The following is a 26599-nucleotide window of genomic DNA, read 5'->3' as shown; positions in this document are numbered from 1 at the left end:
TAAATATTTAAAATGTTTACTGACAGAAAAACCTAATTCTCCATCCTTTCCCTGTATAGTCTGTTAAGAAAGTGAAATATTATGGTAATACCTGGTGATAGTCTAACAGGGTACGGTAATCACATTTGGTGCCTTTTTTAAGCAATTATAATTAACTGAGTAATTTTTCTTTTCACAACTTACACATATATAATATACTTTGTTATGCCTAGAATTTCTTGAAATAATTCTACAATTAAATAATGCAATATTAGTAAAACTAGTGACAATAGTAATCAAATATTGTAATTTTTCATTTTTCGGGTGGCCATTTTAGATTTCGGCCCATATAACAAAATGCTCAAGCGTGCCAACTGGGTGCAAAAAATGCAATAAAACTTGCTATATATCTTGGAACGAGGTTAAAATTACTCCAGACTAAAGGGGAGAATGAAGGAAGAATCGAGGTATGACGAGAGAGAGAGAGAGAGAGAGAGAGAGAGAGGGGGGGGGGAAGTGGAGGATAGAAAATGAGGAAGGAGACGTAAGAAATGAAGAGTTGAAGGAAGGGAGAAAAGAGAGGAAAGAAAAAAAAGGGAGAAACGGGAAAGAGAAGGGGAGGAGGGAAGCAGGAAGAAGTAGCAGGGAGGAAGAAGAGTTGGAAGGGAGAGGGAGACAGAAAGGGTGAGAAGAAATGAGGTAAAAGGGGGCAGAAAGAATGAGTAGGAGAAGAGGGGGAAAGAAGAAGAGAGAAGGGGAACCGGAAAAGACCTGAAGAAGAGAGGAAGGGATAAAAGGACAGAAGAGGGGAAGGAGACCTGGAGAATAATGAGGAGGGAGAATAAAGGAGGGGAAGATACAGAGAGTAAGGAAGGAGAGAGGGGGAGAAAGGAAAGGTGAGTAGGATGGGGAAGGGATAAAAAATAAAAGAGAAGACAAAGTAAGGAAGGAGTGTAAGGAAGGAAGAGACGGTGAAAATGGGAGAGGAAGGTAAAGAGGGAGGCGACGGAGGGAAGGGAGAGGTGAGGAGTGGGAGAAGAGACGGAGGTATGGAGAAAGCAGAGGGAGAAAAGGCGTGGAGAGTAAGGAATGGTGGAGAAGAGAAGCACTGAAGGGAAGGGAAGATATAGTTTGTGGAGAAGAGACGGAGAAAGATGAGATAATACTGTAGAGAAAAATAGTGGAGACGAGGGATGGTGGAGTGGAGGTAACGTGGAGGATGTGGAGAGAAACAGGGAGGACGGGAAAGGGATGTGGGGAGGGAGGCAAGTGGTGTTGAGCAGAGAAAATATGTGGGAGAGGAAACGTGTGGTGAGGTCAGAGAGTGGGGGAGTGTTGAGGCGATAGAGGGTAATGCAGGTGAGGTGAGGTAGGCAGGCAGATAAAGTGTGGCAGTGTGAGGCAAGCCACTCCAGGACACACATCCATTCCGCAGCCTCTGTGCTATCTCATCTCCGCCATCACCACTGCGATCTTTCCTGCCTCCTCCCTTCTGCCATCTACTCTACCATATCCCTTGTGTCATCTGACCTGTGATTTCCTTTGTGTCGTCTGTCCTGCTGCCGCCTTTGTGCCATTTTCTTTGTACCGTCTACCTTACCATCAACATGAACGTCAAAATCGCAGCAGCAGTGATGATCCTCCTACTCGTCTGTGGCTTGGCATTGGTAAGTTCATTTTCACACTTAATATTATTCGGTAAGTCTTGTGCATGAAGTAGAATTAGCTACTTCACTCCGAACAATTTTCGTGTCATAGTACTGGAAAAAGAGGTCCATCAGTTATTTTAATTTTTTGCCTAATGAACCTGCCTACTCAAACACACCCACTACATGGCCTCAATCATTGCTGACGAAGCTCAAATCTTCAAATTATCCTCTGCTATCTGGGGGAGACTGTAGTCCCCCCAGATCCAATTCCTATTATTCGTACGCCCATGTCACTAATTTGTCCCCTTTGACCTCCACAGACCGCCTCTCGCAGCCCTCAAACACCAGTCATCGACGAGAGATCACGTGAGTATCTGACCTGGGGAGGGATACACAAACTTATGACCCCTGTCGTAGCTTGGATTTGTTTTGCAGGAAGAAGAGACGCGTGAAGATTCTACGCTCTTACTTTCTTGCTCTACCCAAGGCCTAAAGGCCTTGGCTCTGCCTGCAAAACGATATAACATCGATTTTGTACTTCTCTCGTAACTAGGATCCGTTTTGTGCAAGTAGCGTGGGCGGGGCCACAGGGGTGGTTGCCCCGGGCGCAAAATTCTTAGGGGCGCAAAATTAAAAATAATAATAATTATTATTATCATTATTGATAAAAAATAGTGCGACCTCACTCTCATACAGCAAATCTCCCAATGTTCGAACATTCTACAAAGTTTTTCAATTTGACGGGGCAAATAAACGTTACCACGTAACATTTTACATTATTTTTCGCGCTAATTACAGCCATACTGTCCTCATGTAATCCTTATCGGTGAATTACATAATGCCTAATAGCGTGATTTCCTGTTTGAAGATATCGGTACTGTAATGTTCCATATCTTGCATGAAAATCATAAATCTAAAAAATAATTTCACAGAGTTGCAGGGGCGCCTAGATAGCCTCACTCCTCTCCCCTTACCTGCCTCGTCCCCGTGATGTGATCGATACGTCGCGTAATTTTAACATCCACCTCACGCCTAAAGTAATCCTTAAAAAGCATATGTGTACAGAAGAGTTTCTACTCAGAATGACATGTTCTTTCACCTCTACAAATATTTGCAGAAACTCGTGTTACACGTTGTATTTATGTAACATGCTGTGGCCTCCGTTATTTGTGCATGTGGCGATAATCCGATCGGTAAACTAAGTTCTGTCGAAATCTCGGAATACGGTCGCCAAGTCATGTTGCCGCCAATTTAGTGTTCCACCTTCAACACAGAGTTCAAACTTGATGCTGTAGCTCGTGTGTGCGGGTGCCCATAAGAGTGCGATCGTTGGCTGGATTTTGTTGTTCTGGCGTGTCGTTTTTTTTTTTTTTTTTTCTGTGATAATTGTTATGCTGACGCTGTAGTCATTTCTTATCCTTCGTTCTTCTGTTTTACTCTCTCTCTCTCTCTCTCTCTCTATATATATATATATATATATATATATTGCCAGACGCCTTATTCCCGTAAGGGGTGGCCACAAACAACCCGCCTCCATGTCGCCCTGTCCCCCGCCATTTCATTGCCCTGCTCCTATTTCACACACCCCTCTCTCATATACCTCACCACTCCATCCCTCCATCTCATCCCTCTCCCCCCCTCCACCTCACTCACATACACTCTCCTCGTCAGTCTTTCGTTCTCCATCCTCTCCACATGTACAAACCAAGGCCTTGGTCCAAACCACCTCAGTGTGTTTCTCCTAACGCTTCCTATGACATCGACATCCACACAACAACGCTCCTTCACTTCCTCATTTGTCAGTCTGTCTTTCCATGTGACTCCACAAGCATGTTCACTTCCATGCTCACTTCCCTGATTCTTAACACTGCTTTCAAGGAACCAGCAACCTTTCTTCCCTGTTGCACCCACTTCACCCTCTAAACTTCCATCTTTACGCATCACACTACCAAGAACAGTACTTAAACGCACTCACATTTTCCATTTCCTCCTCATCCAGCCTCAGTGCACATTCACTGACTTCACTTCTCTCGAAGACCATAACTTTATTCTTCCCTACATTCACCTTTAGATTCCGTTTCTTACACACACTCCCGAACGCATCCACCAAGCCTTGCAGCTCCCCTTCGTCTTCAGTTAACAACGCAGTATCATCTGCAAACGACAGTACTGGGAGTTTCCAAACACTGCTCTCTCTCACTAGGGTCGCTCCAACATCCACTGCCCAACTTTGAATCTCTTTTATAACCCCATCCATATACAGACTGAACAACCATAGAGACATGACACATCCTAGTTTCAATCCAACATCACTGACTTCACTTCTCTCGAAGACCATAACTTTACTCTTCCCTACATTCACCTTTAGATTCCATCTCTTACACACTCTCCCAAACTCATCCACCAAGCCTTGCAGCTCCCCTTCGTCTTCACTTAAAAACACAGTATCATCTGCAAACAATAGTGCAGGGAGTTTCCAAACTCTGCCCTCTCCCACTACGGCCGCTCCAACATCCACTGCCCTACCTTGTATCTCTTATAACCCCATCCATATACAAATTGAACAACCACGGAGACATGACACATCCTTGCTTCAATCCAACCTTCAAATAGAAGAATTCACTCAGTTCACTATCCACATGCACTGCAGCCTTAGCTCCCTCATACATACTCTTCACGGTCTTTAGCAACTTCCCATCTACTCGCTATATTCTTAATACTTTCCACAATCCTTGTCTATCCACCCTGTCATATGCCTTCTCCAAATACATGAAGGCCGTATACAACTTTTTTTCCATCTCTAGAAACTTTTCCATTAAAGATCTAAGAATGCATATCTCATCTACACAGCCTCTTCCCTTCCTAAAACCTCCCTGTTCCTCACCAACCAATTCCTCTGTTATTTTCCTAACTCTGTCAATAAGTATCCTACCATATACTTTTCCAAGTATACTAAGAAGACAGAAAGTATTTTAAAATTCAATACATGTGCTTGGGGGGTAAGGAACTCAGGGAGTGCTAATGGTCCGCGGGTTAGGGGGCGCAGTACTTGCCTTGTCCCAGGCACTGGCAACCTGCACGCTACACCACTGCAAGAAGGTCAAGACATGGAAATATTCTGAACACTCTTTGTCCTTCCTACGAAAATACACCACAGTTACGACAAGGGTTTAATCATATGCCTGTTCGTGAATTATAGATCTGACTGTCTTGAGGCCGTGTTCTTGTCAACTTAACAGGTTTCCAAGCACCTCTTCTTTACCAGTATATTTTTGCATGTGGTACTTTAATATTTCTGTGTCTGTGAAGTCTTTACCCATTGCAGAGAGACAATTAACATAAGAGAGTGATAAGGTGTAATTTGTAAAATAAAACACTAATTAAAAAGTGTTACAGGGTCTCCTGGCCTCCGACGATACGATTGGTGTTACTGGAGATGTACAGCTTACTTTTCTGTGGCAGGAATTATGTGTGTACGAGATGTGCATTGAATATTATGTAATTTTGTCATGTATTGTGGTTCGCTGAGTATATACTTAAGTGTTTGTGTGTTGTGGCGATTATTTGCTTAGGGTTAAAATTTCTTCTGCCTAATGGACGACCTAGAAGCTAACAAACTTCTGAAAAATCATTTAATGTGTACTTAAAAGCCCTGTTTTCGCGCACCGCTTTGGAGCGGTTTAGACCGGTGTGGACTCATTAGTGGTCGCGAGAACAAGCTATAAGTTGGTCCGATCCTGTCCGATCCTCCTATTGGCTGCAAGAGTGATTGGAAGTGGCCTAGAAGAATGTCACTACAGTAAGAAATAAAAGATTCTTTGCTGAATTCCCAAACAGTTTGGGCTGAAACCTGCCTTAAAGGTTCACAGAATACAGAAGTTGAAGATGACCGAGTCTATTCTTTCGACAAATTTTGAGTTATCCTACTGCTTCCCCTCGAATTTTATTTCGGTCATTAATGCTTTAATAATCTTATTTCGTGCGATCTAAAGTAATATAAAGCCTCTACTTCATGGTGAGATTTACTTGGTTTCCTTCTTGGATGATCACGGGCTTCTACTAGCGTTAAAAATTTAATTTAAAACGAACCTTATTCCCAAGTCTGCCACTGTTGACCATCGATGTTTACACCCTGGCACGGACGCTCCTGGCCTCCTTCTTGGCTGATGCTGACCTCCATACGTTTGTGCGCAGACCGGTCTGGCCTAGGCTGGCTTCTGGGACATGACTGCTTTCGACCAGTCTGTACAGGTCTAACAGTTTCGCCTGAACAGCAATAAGACCGGTCTAAACCGGTCTTAGGAGTGCACTGGGGGAAATGGAAGAATTATATTAGATATTACGTGGAAGGAGACAAGAGAGCTAAAATAATTTGGATTAATGAAAAGATAAAAGTATAAGACAATCACTATATTTAAGAGGAAAGAAGAGATACCGGTATTGAGTATTTCGCGGAGGAGATAACAGACTGACAGTCAGGCTATCAACAGGCTGGCAACAAACAGATGGGGTGAGAGGAACAGACGCACACGGAAAAAGAGAGAGACAGACAGACAGACAGAGAGAACGTACGTATATAAGCTAGAATGGGGAAGACTATTCCGATGAAATCTTAAAAAGTATTCTTATCACGCCCAGACGATTTTATTCAGCTTAGGAGTAATTTATGGAATTAAACATATTCCTCATTAAACCTTTAGCTCTCCAAAATAAATAAATAAAATCGTCGTCTGGTGGTGTAAGAATGATATAACCGAAGAAATAGTTATTGTACTGAGGTGTTGCCAAAAAGTGTGCCAGAAAGTGTTATATATCATGTTTCATGATGTATTAACTGTGTTCCTGGCTTATTAGTGATGGCGAGGGAGGAAGTGTGTAGGAGGAACGAGAGAGAGAGGGAGGGGGGGTAATGTGTGTGTGTGTGTGTGTGTGTGTGTGTGTGTGTGTGTGTGTGTGTGTGTGTGTGTGTGTGTGTGTGTGTGTGTGTGTGTGAGAATATAGTGTTCTTACCTAACTGTATTTTACGGGACTGACTGAGGTTCATGATTTCTCGGCGGATCCAGACATATTTTTGAAGTGTTACCCACACCATTTTTCAAAATAATGGGGATTCAGACACCTTTCTCAGCCAGGTATACTGTTTTAACTCTAACTTGGCCTACAAGTAAACTTGCCATCTTCCAACTTGAATTCTGAACTGACACAAGAGACTGGCACTAAAATATATATATAGCCCTAGCATCGTTTTTTTCTGCTTCTGAGCCACGAGAAATAAGCTGCCAAATGACGGAAATCTAGGCCAAGGTAGAGTAAAAACAGTGTAAGTAAAGTTTGTCACCTGGGGATATTCTCTATCATGGCTGTGTGGGAGAAATAAAAATAATGGCCAATAAAACGTAGAGTCTGTACATGCAATGCAAACTACGGTGCTGGAAAGGGAAGCCTTCATATGGTGGCATGGCTGACAGTGGGTGGTTCCACTGCCCGGTTATACAAACGTCCTTCAGTTCCCTCCCTATCCCCACAGAGGAGAATGGTGGAATACAGGAGGAGTTCAACTTAAGCCTGCAGTCCACTAGGTTCACGCTTCAGATGATCCTACGGATACTACTCTACTATTACTACTACTACTACTACTAGTGGGTTCACGCTTCACATGATCCTAGCCCTGCTCAGGGTCTGAGAGACCCCCCCCTTTTCATCTTCTAGTTCATTAACTTCTAAGTACCCGGGAGCCCTGTTCTTCTCAGTAGCTTCCTAACTTTGTGTATCAATGGAAGGGGTGAGGGAGCTACTTCAAGCTCTCTCTCCGTTTCCGCAGTATAAGGGTATGTGAGTGTAAGTTAGGTATGTGAGACCCACGTCTGCCTGAGGTGTGTGAGATATTGTGTTCTCCCTGACTGCAGATATGAATGCAGTGTCTGGCAGCCCCTCTTCACACCATGAAGCACCATCCTATACCAAGCTTTGGCACCACTCCAGCAACCATTCAGATTTTTTTTTTCTTATAGAAAGCCAAAATTTATTTACAGTATGGGAATAAAAGAAACATTAACATTTTTCCCGAATATTTATATTTTGGAGTCTGAGGGACCCACGTCTACCTGCTTTGCAACACGGACCGACAATTTACCTGAGCAGGGTTAGGGAACCTACTACTACTTTTACCAGTACTACTACTACTAATACCACCTTCACTATTACTACGACTACTACTACTAGTACTAATAGTAGTAGTACTACTGTATAATTATCAATCTTGGTGTGATGAACCAAAGGTGTTGGCCAAGAGATACAGGCAACACTTTAGATTAACCTGTGTGCGGCCATCTTTAAGTATTTTATCATAAGCTTCTCTCAAAATGTGTGTGTGTGTGTGTGTGTGTGTGTGTGTGTGTGTGTGTGTGTGTGTGTGTGTGTGTGTGTGTGTGTGTGTGTGTGTGTGTGTGTGTGTGTGTGTGCGCGCGCGCGCGCGCGCGCGCATCCGCTGTTAAGTGTTGTTATTCATCCATAATCAAAATTGTTCGTATTTTGAAATGTTCCTCTGATATCTTGTCCGTTTTATATAATTTTCATTTACGACATTATTTTCCTGATATCCTGTTCTTCTGGTAATCTGTTCTTCTAATGCCTTCTTTCCTCAGCGAACCTGGAGGCCGATATCCTTCCCGATAAAAATGTGAGTACTATAATCGTTTACTACTGCAGTACCTATGAAGTTGTGAGCTCGGTAGATGATAACAGATGTGATTTATTTAACGTTATCAGAAGCAAACAGGTAAAATCACCCGTCATAATTAAATGTGCAATACATTTTGTTCGTAACCTTGCGTAAACTCATCCATGTCATAGAGAAAAAGATAGCCAATAACAGATCTTTTTATTCAGTGCTGTGGTTTTTCAAATATATTATGAATTTTATATATATTGTAACTGCGCTGTAACTTTAAGCCTCTCAATCCGATGACGTATTTTTCCTTATATTCCTGCTAATTACAAACTAATTTATCAAACGATTATATCAAGCTGTAGTCTGAAAGGAGTTAATTAAGGCTCTTCTAAGCACTCAGTTCTAATGGTCATTCCCACTCTGAATAAAATCACCTGGAGATAACAAAGAGAGAGAGAGAGAGAAGACGTGCTTGGGTTGAAGGGGTTAATAGTCCGTGTCAGGATTACTGCAAGACCGAACCAACTCCTTGCCATGCTGGAGACGTACGACTGAGGAAGGTGTATCTTTCATAACAGTGATGTTCAGTATGTGAAAGCCTAAGGGCCGTAATGTGGGTCGTATAGGAGCTTTCGTAACATCTCTTCCTAAACAGTTTATTTTTCTACATCTTGATATTTTCCCGTAGATTATATCGTTTTAATGTAGTTTGCAACCATATCATACAAGAGGACAGTGAGGCGCAGTGTGCAGAATAAATATCTCGGAAAGAGGTGTTACAAAGCCTATAATGTCACTCGGAATACAGCTCGAGCTCTAGTGCTGAATGGGTAAATTTGCGTCAGAGTCTGTGTATGTCAAAGGTATGTGTGACAGAGTCTGTGTATGTCACTGATATAAGTTTGTGTGTCAGAGTCTGTGAATGTCATTGGTATAAGCCTACAAGGTGACGATGTACGCATACATATGAAAGGCCTACCAACAATACCCACTTTAAACGTCCGCCAGTTTCAGTTTAGGGCACACACAGGCTGCAAAATGAACATGCTACAACTAAGCCACCGTTGCTCCAAACAACTTGCATTAATAGGGTATAATTAATCTAATTTGAATTTAATAATGTCATGGGTACTCTGGGTCCCATGAATATTTCGCCCATTTACTCCGAGAACATATACAGTATATATATATATATATATATATGTGTGTGTGTGTGTGTGTGTGTGTGTGTGTGTGTGTGTGTGTGTGTGTGTGTGTGTCGATATATATATATATATATATATATATATATTTATTTATTTATTTATATATATATATATATATATATATATATATATATATATATATATATATTTTATCTATTACTACAATCATACCAGATGATTTCATTCAGATTTAGAAAGACTTTTGGAACTACAGACTAGAATTATAGCCTTCATTAACCCCTTCACTGCTAGATTCGTCTCTAAGCTGAATGTTATCTAACCTATGCAATAATTAGCAAAGTGAAAATAATATCATGTCATCCGGAAAGTGACTATATCCTAAGTTTGAAGTTGCATCAAAAGTCCAGACGCTTGCAGATGTTAATTTTACCCGACTCTCACCACCACTTGTTCTCACCGAGATCTCACGGGCCTTTGCTAATATGCCGAGAGGACAAGATAAGGCATTGATTATTTTCCGCCTAGCATGACCTCATTCTCATCCACTAACAACACTTGTGCCTCAGTTGTCTGCAGGGGCACCCACAGAAGTAATTGTGGTGGACGCACATGTAAGGGGGCCCACTTTTCAGGACTGAGGGGGTGGCAAGCAAAGCAGGCCTATTCATTTTTCTTTTTTTCTTTTTTTTAGTTTTAATCAAATTAAAGTGCATTTTAAAGCTATCTATTGAGGTAAACTTAGGTCTAAAATGAAAGTTTACTTTGCAAATACATGTATTATACCAAAAATTTACATTATCCATGTAGCTGAATTATACAAGAAGTTTCTGAGTCACTGTACTCAAAGTTTCTATACTTTATTTAGTAACTACATCTACATGCACAAATCATTAGGCCAAGTTATAACGATAGCAGATATTATACTATAGAAAGCTGAAGTATAAGCATGGGATAGAGCGCATTTAGTAAACAAAACTCGATTATGAAAAACACGTCACCCCTTTCATTAAAATGGAAACTGTACAAACAGTGTGTTAATGCAACCACTCCACATCCATTCCACTGAAGTGAACTGTATTCCATCGGCCAGCTGAGAACGCATATGACTTTTTATAAATTATGGCCAACTGCTCGTCAGTGAAAAGTTTTCGAACTCTGTATAGGAGCCCCAGTTTTTAAGAGGCTTCTTTGGCAATGGATCTAACATACTGTAGAGTGTCAGGCTTAGGTTAGTATTTTGTGTCACACAGAGAATGTCAATACTAGAAGTGGGAATATTTAATTCATTAAAAATTATGTGGGAGTCGGAAGGATTCTGTTGGCTAGAAAACTGAATTGTTAGAAAATTTTGCCGAAGAGGACATAGCATAATTAACTTAACAATGAATACTGAACTATAGGCTATGATATAAGAAGCAAATTATGACAAATCTTTATCTAGGTAAAACTTATACAGGTGTCGTCATTCAAAAACACCATTTTTTCTAATGACAAGAACATATGATTAGGCTTAAGGCAGTCTAGACCATAATAAGGGTGAAGCCTGTAGACTGTGGCACCGAAAATCCGAAATGGCAGTTATCCCTAATGTTCAAGGATATTCATATCTTCTATTACTGTGGTATTTCACTATGGTTTTGTTTCCCTACCATCAGTAACAGGTTATCCATCCAGGCTTAGGTTTCTAAGCTCTGCATCCCTTAGCCAAATGAACTGGTTGAACTGACGGCTGCTGCAATTCCTCAATACCTAGAAATGTAACTATGGATTCTTATAAGGCTGCAGGCATAAAAATTGCAAAAACAAATTCCTAAGAGATATATAACATGTTATAAAACAAAGAAATACATTACCGCCTTCCCTTTCTCCGACTGTAAACAATAAACGTTGTCTATCATTCGAAGGGCATAAAATTATAATAATAATACCCGGTTGTCTTGTGAGTCTCTCATATAGGAAGTTAACCAGCAATAAAACGATTATTTTATAAAATAATCATTCGGATGACCAATAATCAAAAATGTCAAAGAGATACCGAAAAACAGCATTCGACTTTGTATAAAACAAGATTATGGTAATTAAAGAAAACCACCGCGATCGTGAGATCGGGGTTAACTATTTAATTTTCTATGAACTACTCTCTTTCACTGTGTGTTCTTTCATTACTTACATAATGATAAAGTTGTAAAAAATTTTAATGATTGAGTATATGTTTAGGTAATATATTTGATTATATTATACTATTTATAGTTGTTCAATATGAGGTTCATTTAAGTAAGGCTGAGGAGATTTCCGAAACAGGGCCCCAGGGGGCCCTTTCTTGCCTGGGGGCCATACAGTGGACGCACATGCGTCCAGTGAGTCTGGGAGCGTCCCTGACTGTCTGTGCTTTGTTTCTGCGGGTGCCTGTTATCTCCAAGGTTTATTTCTTTTCTCTTCTGTGTGTGTGTGTGTGTGTGTGTGTGTGTGTGTGTGTGTGTGTGTGTGTGTGTGTGTGTGTGTGTGTGTGTGTGTGTGTGTGTGTGTGTGTGTGTGTGTGTGTGTGTGTGTGTGTGTGTGTGTGTGTGTGTGTGTGGTGTTTGTGTGTGTGTGTGTGTGTGTGTGTGTGTATGTGTGTGTGATGAACCACTTACTGTATTTCATCTACATACTTCATTCAACGTGTCTCTCTCTCTCTCTCTCTCTCTCTCTCTCTCTCTATATATATATATATATATACATATATATATATACATATACATATATATATATACATATATATATATATACATATATATATTCATATATATATATATACATATATATATATATATATACTGTATATATATCTGTCTATCTATCTATCTATCTCTCTATCTATCTATCTATCTATCTGTCCATCTATCTATCTGTCTGTCTATCTATCCATCTATCCATCCTTTCTTCTTTTTCCTCCTCTTTCTTCGCTTCCATGTTCCCTTTTTCCCCCTCATCTTCATTACTTCCATTCTTCCGCTCCATTCCTTCCATTTTTCTTGACTTTTCTTCTTTTCGTCCTCCTTGCGTCCTGTCTATCCTAATTCCTTCTTGCATTCTTCCTAATTACTTTTTCTTAACTTTCCCTCCTTCTTACCTCTCTTCCTTCCAACCTTCCGTCTCGGGCTACCTCACTCTATTTATCTCTCTCCATCCCCCATTTTCCCTTCCCCATTTCCCATTTACCTTTCTTCATATTTCATTTACCCTTTATCTCAGACATACCTCCCATCTGTCATTTATCTCTCTCCATCTTTTACCTCTCTCCATCTCTCAATTACCTCTCCATAGCTCTCATTTACCTCTCCACTAATCTCATTTACCTCTCTTCATTTCCCCCTTACCTCTTCCCATCCTTCATTTACCTCTCCCCATCTCTCATTTACCTCCCCCATCTTTCATTTTCCCCTCCCCGTCTCTCATTTACCTCTCCCTATCTCTCCATTACCTCTCCTTATCTCTCAATTACCTCTCCCTATCTCTCATTTACCTCTCCCTATCTCTCACCTACCTCTCCCTATCTCTCCAAGCGCTACGTCAGGATGGTACTGCGAGACAACCAGCGACTGTGGGTTGGAGGCAATATGAGCTACAGACTGGACTTCGACGCTGACAGCAATATTTATGGTACGTGAAAGTGGCCTCATCACTCGTCCAGTATACACACACACACACACACACACACACACACACACACACACACACACACACACACACACACACACACACAGCAAACACTGATTCCCCTCTGAAATACTGCCTGTGATGGATGAAACTTTGTACAGAGATGCTTCAGGCGTGTTTGCCGTGAAGGTATAGCAGCTTTGGCCTCACTTGGACTCGCTTCACACATACTGGCGTCATTGTGTGTGTGTGTGTGTGTGTGTGTGTGTGTGTGTGTGTGTGTGTGTGTGTGTGTGTGTTGTGGAGCCTTCTGCAGGTGTGAGAAAGATGGTCCAAGTTTAAGTTGAAAGTGTTGTATTTTCAGACAAATGTTTCAGTGTGTCGTATATATTTTTCACTTGAACATCTCATGGTACAAAAAAAAAAAAATGCTTTTGATGTGCAGAAATGTACCAAATGGCTACAGGATCTGCTCAGAAAACACCCATTTCATATAGCAAACCTTCAAGTTAGGTCATGTTAAGTAGGGCTTTTACGCCTGTATTCTCGTAGGTTGAGGAAGCTCCCTAACACTTTTTGCTAAGCTATTTATTTTATTACGCATTGGTCTTCTCTTCTGTGTTACATAAGTCCTTCCAATATCGCCATAGTCTGCACAAGTATGATACAGTATTATAGTAACCATCCGGATCCAAAAATAATAGCTGACGAAGAGGTGCTAGGGAGTCTCCTAACTCGGCCAGATTACGGCCCCTAGTGACTGGGTAGTCATAGTCATGCTGCAACCCACACGGGAGATTCGGATGTGAATGCACGTGTGAAAACTGTACAAACGCTGAGTGAATGTTCGTGAGGTCGAATCCATGAAGTAATAACTCCTTTAAATTGTTTACCCTGAGGACGTATTTTTTCTTGATAACTTTAGACGTGTTTATTCAGCACTGAAACAATCAAGCAAGGGGATTACATTCATCATCATCCCGACCTCTGTTTCCATTTTATTCCACTAATTCCTTCAGTACAAGACGTCTTTCCTTTCCAAAGATTAATAAAAGTATCTGGATAATCCTCTCACCTTCTCTTCCAGTGCGAGACGTCATTAATACAGCCATTGATAAGATCAACGAGGTAGGGTGCGTCCACATCTCTCCTGCTGGGGACGCCACGACAGACTACGTGTCCTTCAGACTGGGTGCAAATTATTCCTCGCAAATAGGCAGGCAGGGGGGCGTCCAAGTCCTCACTGTCGATCCGGATACTATTCACGTCGGATCCGTTATCCACCAACTGATGCACGCATTAGGTAAGAAGCTGAGAGATCACACTGTTTCGAAACTGTCGAAAATTAGGTCGAGCTTCTCGTAAACCAATAAGTAATAACCAAGTGGGCATAATTAGTTGAGAAATTTAGATGTGTAAAGAATTTACTGGCACTGACAATGCCTTCTTAACTTATGATGGTTTAGTGTTGAGAAATTGCTGTACCCATTTGACTGACAGCTTTATCTTGCACAAGGGTCTGATACTCCCAGAGATGGCTGGAGTTAACAGACAATGTAATGATACCAAAGACGTAGACAGGTCTCTACAACCCTTGTGTATACTCGACTACAGTGGCCTAGCCTCGATCTCCAGTACCTTGAATGGAGAGGGGAGGAACATTTCTACAATACCTACCAGTATATCGTACCAGTAAAGTGCCCTTTGTGAGCGCGTGACGAGCGAGCGAGCGTTTGTACATGCGGCCATCATCATAATTTCATCCTGATGCATACTTTCAGTATTTCTGGTGAGGCAGCTGAATAATAACAGAAGAATAATTGAGCTAAAATATTTATTTTCTCACGTTTCCTCTCACACACACGTGCATACATACACAAACACACACACACACACACACACACACACACACACACACACACACACACACACACACACACACACACACACACACACACACACACACACACACACACACACTCAAGCACACACTCATACGCACGCGCGATCAAAATATGAAAGTGAAAAACAACTTATACCTCGCATGTGTCACGTTCATAGTACTTTAAATCGATTTCATAGTGAAGCATGTCAGTTGAAGTCCTCGGTAAATTCCCTTGGAAATCTGGGATTCCAAGGGATTTCTTTGGTCTCTTGAGTAAATATATAGCTAAAAACATAATTTGTTGATTGTATCTGCTGCCTGCTGAAAGAAACTCTTCTCTATCTCACATAGTCGAAAAGGTATTAGCCTCTGAAAACCATCGCGGTCGAGCGTGTCATGTCGGGCGGGGCCGGGTCGTGTCGGGACGCTCATTTCTCAGCTGAACGCAGAGTAAACATCACTTTGCTGCGCTTGCTCGCTCGTTCGTAATAAGCGTTCAGTGCACACACCTAGGCTTAATGGATGTTGTTTCTGACCCCTCCAATCTGAATGCTCATCTTAGCTAAATGCTGTATAATCTTTTGATATAACTAGAAGCTATATACTCGTATATCTGTCTGTGCCTATATGTCTATTCTTTCATCCATCCGTCAATATCTAGCCATTGGTTTATGCTTTTTACCATCGGTCCATCTATTTTCTAAACATTTATCTGTCCACCCGCCCCAGGGTTCGGTCATGAGCACAACCGCCCGGACCGAGACCTGTATGTGACAGTGGACTTCAGTAATATTAAAGAGGAGGCCAGGCATCTCTTCACCAAGTACACGTGAGTCACCAGGACAGCGAGGCAGAAAGGAAGGCGGGGAGAGGCAGAGAACCAGACTGGAAGGAGACAGAGAGGCAGGGAAAGGAAAGAGAGATTGGGAGGCAGACGGGAAGAGAGATAGGAAGTCTGGGAAAGGAAGGGCGGCAAGGAGAGATAGGGAGGCAAGTAGGAATTGAGACAGGGAGGCAAGCATAAAAAGAAGGCAGACAGGACGAGAGAGAGAGGGGGGGGGGGAAGGGGCAGACAGGATGAGAGAGAGGAAGGCAGGCAGGAAGAGCAATAATGAGGCAAACAGGAAGAGAGATAGGGAGACAAGCACGAACAGAGATAGGGAGGCAGAGGGAGGCAGGCAGAAAGACAGTGAGAGGAAGGGAGGCAGAAAGGAAACGAAGGGGATAGAGCGTAGGTAAGAGTGACTGTGTGTGGGAAATAAGCAGGTACGCAGGGAAGACAATAAGCCAGGGAGGCAGGCAGGGATGGAATAAGAGACACAAGGGATGCGTGAAGAGACTACTAGGAAGGCAGGCAGGCAGACAAGGGAATATGGTAGGTAGGAGAGAGATGGGACAGAGAGACAGGCAGGGAGAGGTAACAGGAAGAGTTTTGCAGTGTGGACAGACAGTGGATGATAGACAGCAAGAAGTAAGAAGGAGGAGGCAGAGATGGGAAGGGTGGGGAAAGTAAGGGAGGAAATACAGGTGGGCAAAATTAGGGCAGGAGTAGACAGGCGCAGGTAAATATGAAAGAGAGAAAGGCAGAGATGGTATGCAGGCACGAAATACGAAGATAAGACAGTGACAGCCCTAACATGTGTTCAATACGTACGGTGGGTGTTAGCGCCGAAGTGGTGACATGTAGAGAGGTGTATGGTATGTAGGAGGACAACTGGGCCTTGAGAGCAGGCTGTGAAGTCTATGCCCAGAGTCGGACACATAAAAAAAAAAAAAAAAAAAAAATTACGATACTCATGGCATATTCCTCTTTCAGGGCCAAGATTCAAAAACAATAGTATAAATTTATCATATTCCTCTTTCAGGGCCAAGATTCAAAAACAATAGTATAAATTTATCACCTGCCTTTTGTGACTAAGATTTATTTATGAAAGAAGAATGAGAGGCATGAAAAGATTATGCGCGCCCGTTTCCTTGTCCTTCATTCAATAGCAAACCGGGGATACTATGTGAAATTAATCATAAGTTTGTGTATAGATACATCCAGACACCTCTTACAAAGGCAGTGTTATTTGTTGTACAGGCCAGACAGTGGATTTGAGGGTGAAGTGGATGAATACGATTACACAAGCATCATGCACGCCACGGGAGCCTATTACGAGGAAATCAACATCGACATTTCCAAGCCGGTCATATGGAGAAATGATGGAGAGTTGGGTGAGCAACAAAGGGACAAAGCTGACATGATGTGTGAATTATTATTTGATCAGTTGACTAAGCATGCTGCAGAGAGTCCTCCCACTTTTATACTTTCTCTGTCCTTGTTTCTGGATCCTACCTCACCCCATTCTTCGGTAAAGACAAGGGGAAAGGATGATGATGATGATGATGATGATGATGATAGGGAGGAGGAGGATAATGATGATGATAGAGAGGAGGAGGATAATGATGATGATGATGAGGAGGATAATGATGATGATGATACCCCATTTTGTTTTAATGGAGAATAGGGTGATGAGGGTGGCCGAGGTGTTGGTGATGATGATGATGATGATGATGATAATGATGATGATGATGATGATGATGGTATTTGTAATGTCAGTAGTTCCAGCAATAATTTACTACAATACTCCTCCAAACTGGTACAGTCTAATCTCGCTGTATGACTGATTGCTTTGCTATCATTCACCTATTCGATCACAAAGAAGCTATGCCATTTCCTTACGTAGCAATTGCGAATCTTTGCCTATACGATCCGAATTACCCCCCGTAAATGGTTCCAGTGCATCTGCATGGTGGAAGATACCCCTGGGGACCAGCTTTATTTGTGCTAAAGCTGTTTCTGCTAAATGATCTTAAAGAGAGGATGGGGTACAAGGTGAAGGAGCCATTCAAAGCTAGCATGGACTGGTGTGACCAGTTCAAGGCTCGTGCTGGTTTAAAGAACATATTGTTGCATGGTGAAACTGCCAGTGCCGATCAAGATGTGGCTGAAAAGTTCCCGGAGCTACTCAAAAAGCAGACTGAGGAAGGTGGATATAGTACAAAGTAAGTCATCAGCTTCAATGAAACTGAACTTTTGGAGAAATGAAAGTCAAAGAAGACTTTCATAAGTCAAAATAATCATGTGCCTGGTTTTTAAGGCATTTAAGGACTGCCTGACGCTCTTCATGGGGGTGAACACTGAGGGTGACCTCAAGTAGAAGCCTTATTTGTTTACCAGTTAGAGAATCCTAGGACAATGGCCGAGTATGTGAAAGCGACTCTTTGGGTGATACGTAAGTCAAACCCAGAGCGTGGCTCAGCGCCTCCCTCTTCTGGTCCTATGTTGCTGACTACGATTACCTATCCTCTATGCTTTGGGATTGCGCCAGTAGGAACTGCTTTGCTAACTGGTTTCTCCTGGTGGTAGATAATGCTCTTAGTCATCCCTCCAGCATGGAAGACTGGGTGAGTAACAATGAGGTGGTGTTTTTTCCTCGCACTCCACCACTATGCTCCAGCCGAAGGATCAAGAGGTAATAGCAATGTTCAAGGCATACTGCCTGTGATGCATCATGGACCAGCTGGTGAAGGCTAGTGACTCCGGGAACAGGAACTCGGTCTAAGCCTTCTGGAAGATTTATAACAAAAAACATGATTGACAGTATCATAGCAGCATGGAAGGTGAAGGACTACACTCTGAATGGGGGTTTGACTTAAGCTACGGCCTGAGTGCTCGCACTCGTTCCACGAGTTCCTTATGGTAGAGGAACTTCGGAGGGGACATCCTGGACCTGTCCCACGAGGCGGGGTTCCATAACGGACAAAGATGCCCAGGAAGTGCTCGACGGCCACAGAGAGGAACCCTCTACTGAAGACCAAGGAGAAGAAGGAACCAGTGTGAATCCTTGATCTTAGGACACTGAAGAAATTTCTGGCAATGACGGACGAGGCCATGTCATTCATCCAAGAGAAGGATCCCTACCTTGCCAGGAATGACACAACCTGCCACGAATTTGAAAGGATCTTCGTACGCACCACGAGCTACTTGCCCAAAGGCAGAGGGCTGCAAGACAAGCAGCCATAACATTATTCTTCCAGCCCAGGCCATCCACCAGTTTGGAAGAAGAAACAAGGCCCTCCAACAGTAGAACATTAATGCACCGCCCTGCCTCCATTTTGTCTGTCTCCTCTTGCTCACTGTCTGGTACCCCTGTCTGCTTCCACCGCCTCCCCCCCCCCCCGCCTCACTAGATCGCTCCCCCTCATCATTTATCACGTGCTCCTTGTGACAACGAGTGAGTGCTTAGGGATACCACCTGTCACCCATCCTTTTTAGGTGAGCTGGAAACTTTTTTTTTTTTCTTTCAACATTTTGGGTAGCTGACCCTTGACCAAAAACATAGCCCCATTGAAACCATGTTATAATGACATCACTAGACAATCAGTCACTATATGATGGGTTGTCACTTGACATAACCCAGTTGTATAGAGAGTCTGGACTGTACTCTACTGATGTACAGAACCGAAACACTTATATTGCTGTAAATGCAAGCCAGTGAGAAGAGAATATTGTGCATTAAAATGACATTTATGGACTTTGAAAAAGCATACAAAGAAAACTGAGGGATCATGGATGGTTTTGCATATGAATGGTGTGACTGGTAAGCTGCTGAATGCCGTTATGTTTTTATCATCACCGTTAATAGATCAACCCCAGTCTGTCTGGTTACGCAGACCCATCGAAGGCTGGCAAGCAATTGCCCCTGCAGCTCACCCATGCAGTGAGCCGATGTTCTCTTGTAGTGGACAAAGCCTCGCTGTGGCAGGGAGCAGGGAAGTGATGATGGTAGTGAAGCAGGATAACTATAGTCGCGGCACACGACTCTGAGGTTGTCATCATCGTACCCTGGCAATCTCAAAAGTGCGTCCGATTTCGTATGATATTACACACGAATCATATTATTATTATGCACTAATATATTATACACGAATATTATTATACAAGAACATATTATACACGAATATTATTATACAAAAACATATTATACACGAATCACATGCGTCTCATATCATACACGAAATGAGAGCACTTTTGAATGGTAGGTTGCCAGGGTACGATAATAATAACTTCAGAGTCGCGCGCCGCGACTATAGGGTAGGTGGGCATCCAAGCGTGTGGTTTCAGATCAAGTGTTGGATGTTGTTGTTGTTTGTTGTTTGATATTCGCCCCGCACTTGTTGGGGCACGGCCAAAAAGTGAGCCCGTCAGGGAAAAGGCAGGATCAAGCTCTCCAATCAGAGCACAGCAGGAACAGCAAAACGACGAACGAGGGATAGGCAACAGACGCAAGGGAAGGTGCGTTGGTTGGTGGTGAAGTCGGCTGCCCGATGATCGACGAGGCAGGGCGGGTCAGCAGGCAGTAGGAGAAGGAAGAGGCTGCAGGTCGAAAAGCCCCTTAAGTCTGCCCTTCAGAGTCCGAGATGTCTGTGTACTCAGAGTCGCGATCTAAGTCCTCGTATAGCTCCAACTCTCCCGAGTCCCTAAGGCGAGATGGAACGCCTAGCTAGGAGTTGCCAAGGACATGGTCTACGGCTAGAGCCATGATTTGTTCGAAATCGGCGGCGAGGAGCTCACGAGTGGACACAGCATCATCGGACTCGGCAGAGAAAGGCAGAACGACGGCAGATGAAGGGTTTGAAGGCGGCGGATCGATGGCAGCCGCAGGTGTAAGGGGAGCGGCGGAAGGCGTGAGGGCTGGCGTGAGGTTCACGCCCTCAACAGCAGGTGGAGAAACCGAAGGGGAAGGGCCATCGACGTCACGGTGGTCTGACGAGATGGAGACGGCAGCCCTTTCCCCCTCGGCTGCTGACGGCAAGGGTTGGACCTCAGAGACAGTGGTGATGGTGTCGAGTTCCATGGTCGTGATCGGTGCCGGGTCAGTAGGGGGGGAGCCAGATGAGCCAGTCGCCCTGTTGAGGGGACCATCCAGGCACAGCCGTTTCCGCGGTGTACAGCGGGGCCGAGGTGGAGGTGGCCGGGACTTGGTCTGTGCCGGAGGCCGCCGGGGACGACGCTCCGGACGAGGGGCTGAACATATGTCGCCGACAAAGCTCAAAGGGATGGCAAGTCTTGGTAGCCCGTTCTCCTCAAAGATCTGAGGGAGGAGAACGTGCAGCAGAGCCTTGTCACCCCCACAGAAAGCCTGTGCCGTAGCGACGCACATCGAAACCAAGAGATTAGTCTCCCCAGAACACCCAGGACCACGAGACTGGCGTCTCTGGGCCGGGGGGCGCCGCCGTGCATGGGCAGAGCCCTGCACAGCAGCACCTCCCGGCCCAGTGACATCCGTAGCCTCGGGACCCTTGGGTGACTGACGGAGCAGAAATTCCACAGTCTCACCCTCGCCAAGAGAGCGCCGAAAGTGCCGGGGGTTAGGTGCAACGATCCCGAGTGTGTGCACGAAAACATCAGCACCGGTGTCCCGACGCTTGATGAAACCGTACCCAGACTTCACGTTGAACCACACCACCGCACTTGTGATCTTCGTGACTCCCGGCGGCTTGGAACTACTGCTGGATGCTCCCCTCAACGGGTCGTAGGCGGTGGCAGTAGCTCGCTGGTCAGGCATCAGAACGTCTGCCTGGTACGAAAGCTGGTGAAGTCTAGGGGTTCCGCTAGCCGGGTTTCACTAGCTCTACAGTGATGCTCCCATGGCTGCTAGGCCGGAACTCAAAAAAAAAAAAAAAAATTGTTGAAGCAAGACAGGATTGTGTGATGTCTCCATGGCTCTTCAGTATACAGTAAATATGAATAGGGTTATGAAAGGGGTAAAACAAAAGTCATGGAGAGAGGCATGATGATGGTAATGAACGGTGAAGTGTGGAATATGTCAAATATGATTTATGGAAATGCTGCTATGTTCCTTAGAAATAGCGAACTTGAGCTTTATAGACTGGTGCAGAGTTTTGTAGCTGTCTTTGAGCATCGGTCTTCAAAAGCAAATGCGGGTGGGTATGAGCAAAGTTATGGTTGTTGAGACTAAAAGGGGCCATTTTGCCTCCCATCTTTTTCTTCTGACTGTCTTCTTCTCTTGTCCTACCTCTCTTCTTGATATTTCCGTTTCATCCTGCCCTTCCTTTACTCTCATCAGGTTAGACATTTGGTTTCATGACATGAATAGTTTAAGTACTTCCCACTGACTTCGACCTTTTCCCCTTTACACAACCATTACGCCAAGACCACTTCAACACTAGCCTTAGTGCCAAATAAAGGCTTGGTGCTAGTTCTTCATTGTTCCCTCATTTCACTCCCTGTGTCAAATGTCGAACTGACTCTGGCTGATACGAGGTGTGTAGGTGGTACAAAATGAGTAAGTGAGGATGCTTATACCTGTGGGGTGGAATCGGGATTCTTAAAACGGTGCGTGCATGAGTATGACCCAATTAATTGGACTGACTTATGGTTAGTTTCTCTTTTAGTTTTTTCCCTACTCTCTGAACCCTCCCTCACACCACTCTCAGGAGGGAAAACAGGGTTGCATGGTGATGATGATGAAAATTACCCGTCAGACGCTTAAGTATTTCCCCTGTATCGATTTGCTCCAATGCATGTTACGGATATCCAGGGTGTAACTCTGTGCCTTGTACTTACTGTAGGTAATGCATTAGCCCCATTGCCCTCATACAATTTTTATATGCAGGGTGGTCTATTTAAGGTGCTCCACTTGGACGTGGCCCATATGGGTTTAATTCCAAGAGATGCTTGAGGTCTTTGCTCACGTAATGTCACTAAGAAGCAAGCAACTGGTTGCCCTCCACTTACGCTTCTATACTCCTACTGGGGCAATACTGGATTGGTTGATGGATGGACAGATGAAAAATTTGTGATCCAGAAATAACCCTGCCTACATACTAAACTACGCTGTAGTAACTATAATACCTGTCATTAACCCTTTCAGTAAAAAAAAAAAAAAAAAAAAAGCGTCGCCCATAAACCTACGTAAAATTATTCTGGGGTAGCTGGAATACGAAAAATAATTATTGTTCAAAAGAGTATAATTTCTGAAAAGAATTATCAGTCAATGTTCCTATTTAACTCCATTACGGTAGAATTTTTTTTTAATTTTTATTCTTGCTACTGACATTGTTTTACCGAGCTCGGTAATGACTTTTTGCACTGGGGAGCTTAAATGTAGCCTTCACTAGCCAATTCATAATGGAGGGGGGCGAGGGGGCTGTCTCATAAGCTAAGTAAATGCACCTTAAAATGACCTTGGGCTGAAGTAATGCCTCTGGTCATCCGGGACACACCACTCCTTATCACCAGAGTTGGGACAGAGGTCCATGCTGACAGACCTGGACAAGCTGCGCCTCAAAGTAACCTACAGCTGCGACGTCTGCATCCCACCAGAGAACAGTGAGTTAATATCAAGTTCTACCTTCTTTTGTTTTAATTATTTGAATTTACTCCATATATCTGAGAATATATATATGAGGCAACACTGAAATAAGGGAGTAGAGGCAGGCTTTGTTTAAAAGTGTTTCAAACCCATTTTTCACCAGAAGTTGTCCTTGATGCATGATCCAAGTAATTTTTGAACTTTTATCATATGAAAAAAAAGCATGCTTCTCTAACAGTATTTCGCTTATATATATATATATATATATATATATATATATATATATATATATATATATATATATATATATATATATATATATATATACACAGTATATTAATGGCCATCCAAGTGAATCGTTCACGATCGGTGTTGGCGTGGGACAAGGTTTTGTGATGTCTCCATGGTAGCTTAATATATACCGGTATATATATGTATATATATATATATATATATATATATATATATATATATATATATATATATATAGATAGATAGATAGATAGATAGATAGATAGATAGATAGATAGATAGATAGATAGATAAATAGATAGATAGGTATATATATATCTATATATACCTATATATATATATATATATATATATATATATATATATGATGCAATACTACTTGTAAATACCGGACAAGAACTTTGTAGGCTAGTGCAGTTTTGCTGAAGTCTTTGAGCGTAATGCCTTGAGAGTAAATGGAGAAAAGAGTAAAATGATGGGTATTGAGAGAGAAGGTGACTCCCAGTGCAATGTTACAGTGAATGGAGAGAGACTGGAATTGGTGAGACAGTACAAATACCAGGGTACAGTGATAGAAAGGAGAGGAAATTGTGCAAAAGAAGTGGAAAGTCGAGTTACACAAGGAAGGAAAGTACGTGGTGCAATGAAGGCCTTGATAAGAAACAGAGTCTTGAGTGCTGCAGCTGCACGAGGCTCATATGAAAGAGTGTTAGTGCCAACTTTACTATATGGATGTGAGAGTATGGTGTGGCATGAAAATGAAAAGTCAAGAATGAGAACAGTGGAGACGGGACTGCTGAGGAATGTATGTGGAGTGCAGAGAGTGGATAGGATACGAAATAATGTGATTCGTGAAAGATGTGGAGTGAGGAAGTCTGTGGACACCAGAACTAAAGAGAGTGTACTGAGATGGTGTGGTCATGTGGAGAGAATGGATAACAATAGAGTGGTGAAAAAGGTATATCTGTGCGAATCTGAAGGAGGCAGGAGACGAGGTAGGCCAAGGAGAAGGTGGAGGGATATGGTGGATGAATGTGTGAGGAAGAGAAATTTGGAAGTCAGCGAGGCTAGGGGACTGACGAGATCGAGCTGGTCAGGGGTTTGGCACTCCTTTTTAACGTGACAGCGTCCGGACTGACTCTGTCGGATACGATTATGTAAAGCTACAGAACGTGGTGAATGTTCTTGGCGTATCAGATAGAGCCAGGATTCCGGGGGCTTGAATGGTGAGCGAATGGAAGCGTGGCCCACTGGACTGGCAAATCTGGGCTGGCTGGACATTGCTACTCCTCACCCTGCCCTAGGGTGGGAAAGGAGATCCGGATGATGATGATGATGATGATGATATATAGATAGATAGAGAGAGAGAGAGAGTGAGAGAGAGACCGACGCCCCACTCTCACAAAAGGTGGCCGCAGACAAAACGCCTCCAAGTCACTCTGTCACCCACCATTTGACTGCCCTCCCCCCAGCTGACTCCTCCCTCCCTCATATACCTGAAACTAAATCCCTCCACCTCAACCTCGGTCTCCCTCTCCCTCTCCCTCCCTCCACTTCACCTACATACACCCTCATAGTCAGCCTTTCATTCTCCATTCTTTCCACATGTCCAAACCACCTCAGTGTATTTCTCCCAATTTTCTCGACCACATCCACATCCATCCCACAACGTTCTTTCACTTCTTAATTAGGCAACCTGTCCCTCCATGTCACTTCACATGCTCCTCTCAGGTAACTCATTTTCCACTGCTCTCATTCTTGACTTGTTCCCCTCTAGCAAGGTCCACGCCTCGCTTCCATACGTCAGGGTAGGGATCACAATACTATCATGCAGTGACTTCTTAACTTCCATACTCACCTCCCTATCTCTCATCACCACTTTCAGTGAACCAACAACCTTCCTTCCCTGCTGTACTCTTTTAAGCACTTCATCCCCAAAACTTACATCCTTACTCATCACACTACCCAAGTACTTGAATGCACTCACATTCTCAATATCCTCACAATCCAGCCTCACTGTGCATTCTGTGACTTCATTCCTCTCAAACACCGTAACTTTACTCTTGTTTACATTAACTTATATATCCTCTTCTTACATACTGTCCCAAATTCATTCACCAAACCTTGCAACTCCCATTCATCTTCACTCAACAATACTGTATCATCAGCAAACAGCAACACCGATATCTTCCACACCTCACCCTCATTCATTAGAGCCACCCTCACATCCACTGCCTTACATTGCACCTCCTTTACAACCCCATCCATTAATATATTAAACAGCTATGGAGACATCACACATCCCTGTTTTAGTCCCACATGAAGGTCAAAGAACTCATTCAGCTCACTATCCACTCGCACCGCAGCCCTAGCTCCCTCGTACATACTCTTCACAGCACTCGGCAATTTCCCATCCACTCCATGTATTCTAAATACCTTCCACATACCTTGCCAATCTATTCTGTCATATGCTTTCTCAAAGTCCGTGAAGGCAGCATACACCTTCTTTCCCTTTTCCAGATACTTCTCCACTAAACATCTTAGAACAAATATCTGATCTACACACCCTTTTCCCTTATTAAATCCCCCTTGTTCTTCTCCACCTAGCTCCTCTGTTATATCCCTAACCCTATCAATGAGTAATCTACCATACATTTTTCCAATCACACTAAGGAGGCAAATATCCCTATGATTACCACACACCTCTCCCCTTTTCCTTTGTACAAAGGAACAATATACCTGAAATCCAGTCCTCTGGAACCCTTCCTTCTTCCCACGCCAGTCTACACAACTTCCATGTCCACTCCACAAAAATCTCCCCCCCCATACTTCAGCATTCACCACACACTCCATCAATTCCTGGGGCCTTTCCCACCTTCATCTTCTTCATCGCTTCAGCTACCTCCTCCCTACTGATCTCTTCCTCCCTCCTCTCATCTCTTCTTCTCCCAGCCATTCCTCAACCACTTATATTC

The 26599-nt window shown here is 43.2% G+C and overlaps 1 protein-coding gene across 1 annotated transcript in view; it reads left to right on the top strand.

Annotated features, from left to right (window-relative positions):
• Window positions 1-1562: 1562 nt before the first annotated feature.
• The window catches only part of LOC145407860 (hatching enzyme 1.2-like), a 32707-nt gene continuing 7670 nt past the window's right edge, over window positions 1563-26599 (top strand). Inside the window, exons 1-8 of the mRNA XM_080278714.1 lie at window positions 1563-1646; window positions 1949-1994; window positions 8273-8307; window positions 13010-13106; window positions 14191-14406; window positions 15718-15817; window positions 17072-17205; window positions 23300-23389. Of these exons, the coding sequence (XP_080134840.1) occupies window positions 1587-1646; window positions 1949-1994; window positions 8273-8307; window positions 13010-13106; window positions 14191-14406; window positions 15718-15817; window positions 17072-17205; window positions 23300-23389 (778 nt within the window). The 5' untranslated portion in view covers window positions 1563-1586. The remainder of the gene's footprint in view (window positions 1647-1948; window positions 1995-8272; window positions 8308-13009; window positions 13107-14190; window positions 14407-15717; window positions 15818-17071; window positions 17206-23299; window positions 23390-26599) is intronic.

The sequence above is a fragment of the Coenobita brevimanus genome, chromosome 74, assembly GCF_032717465.1.
Source record: "Coenobita brevimanus isolate Jiangsu-jjx chromosome 74, ASM3271746v2, whole genome shotgun sequence".
NCBI classification, from domain to species: Eukaryota; Metazoa; Arthropoda; class Malacostraca; order Decapoda; family Coenobitidae; genus Coenobita; species Coenobita brevimanus.
This window is presented reverse-complemented; position numbering and strand designations above follow the sequence as displayed.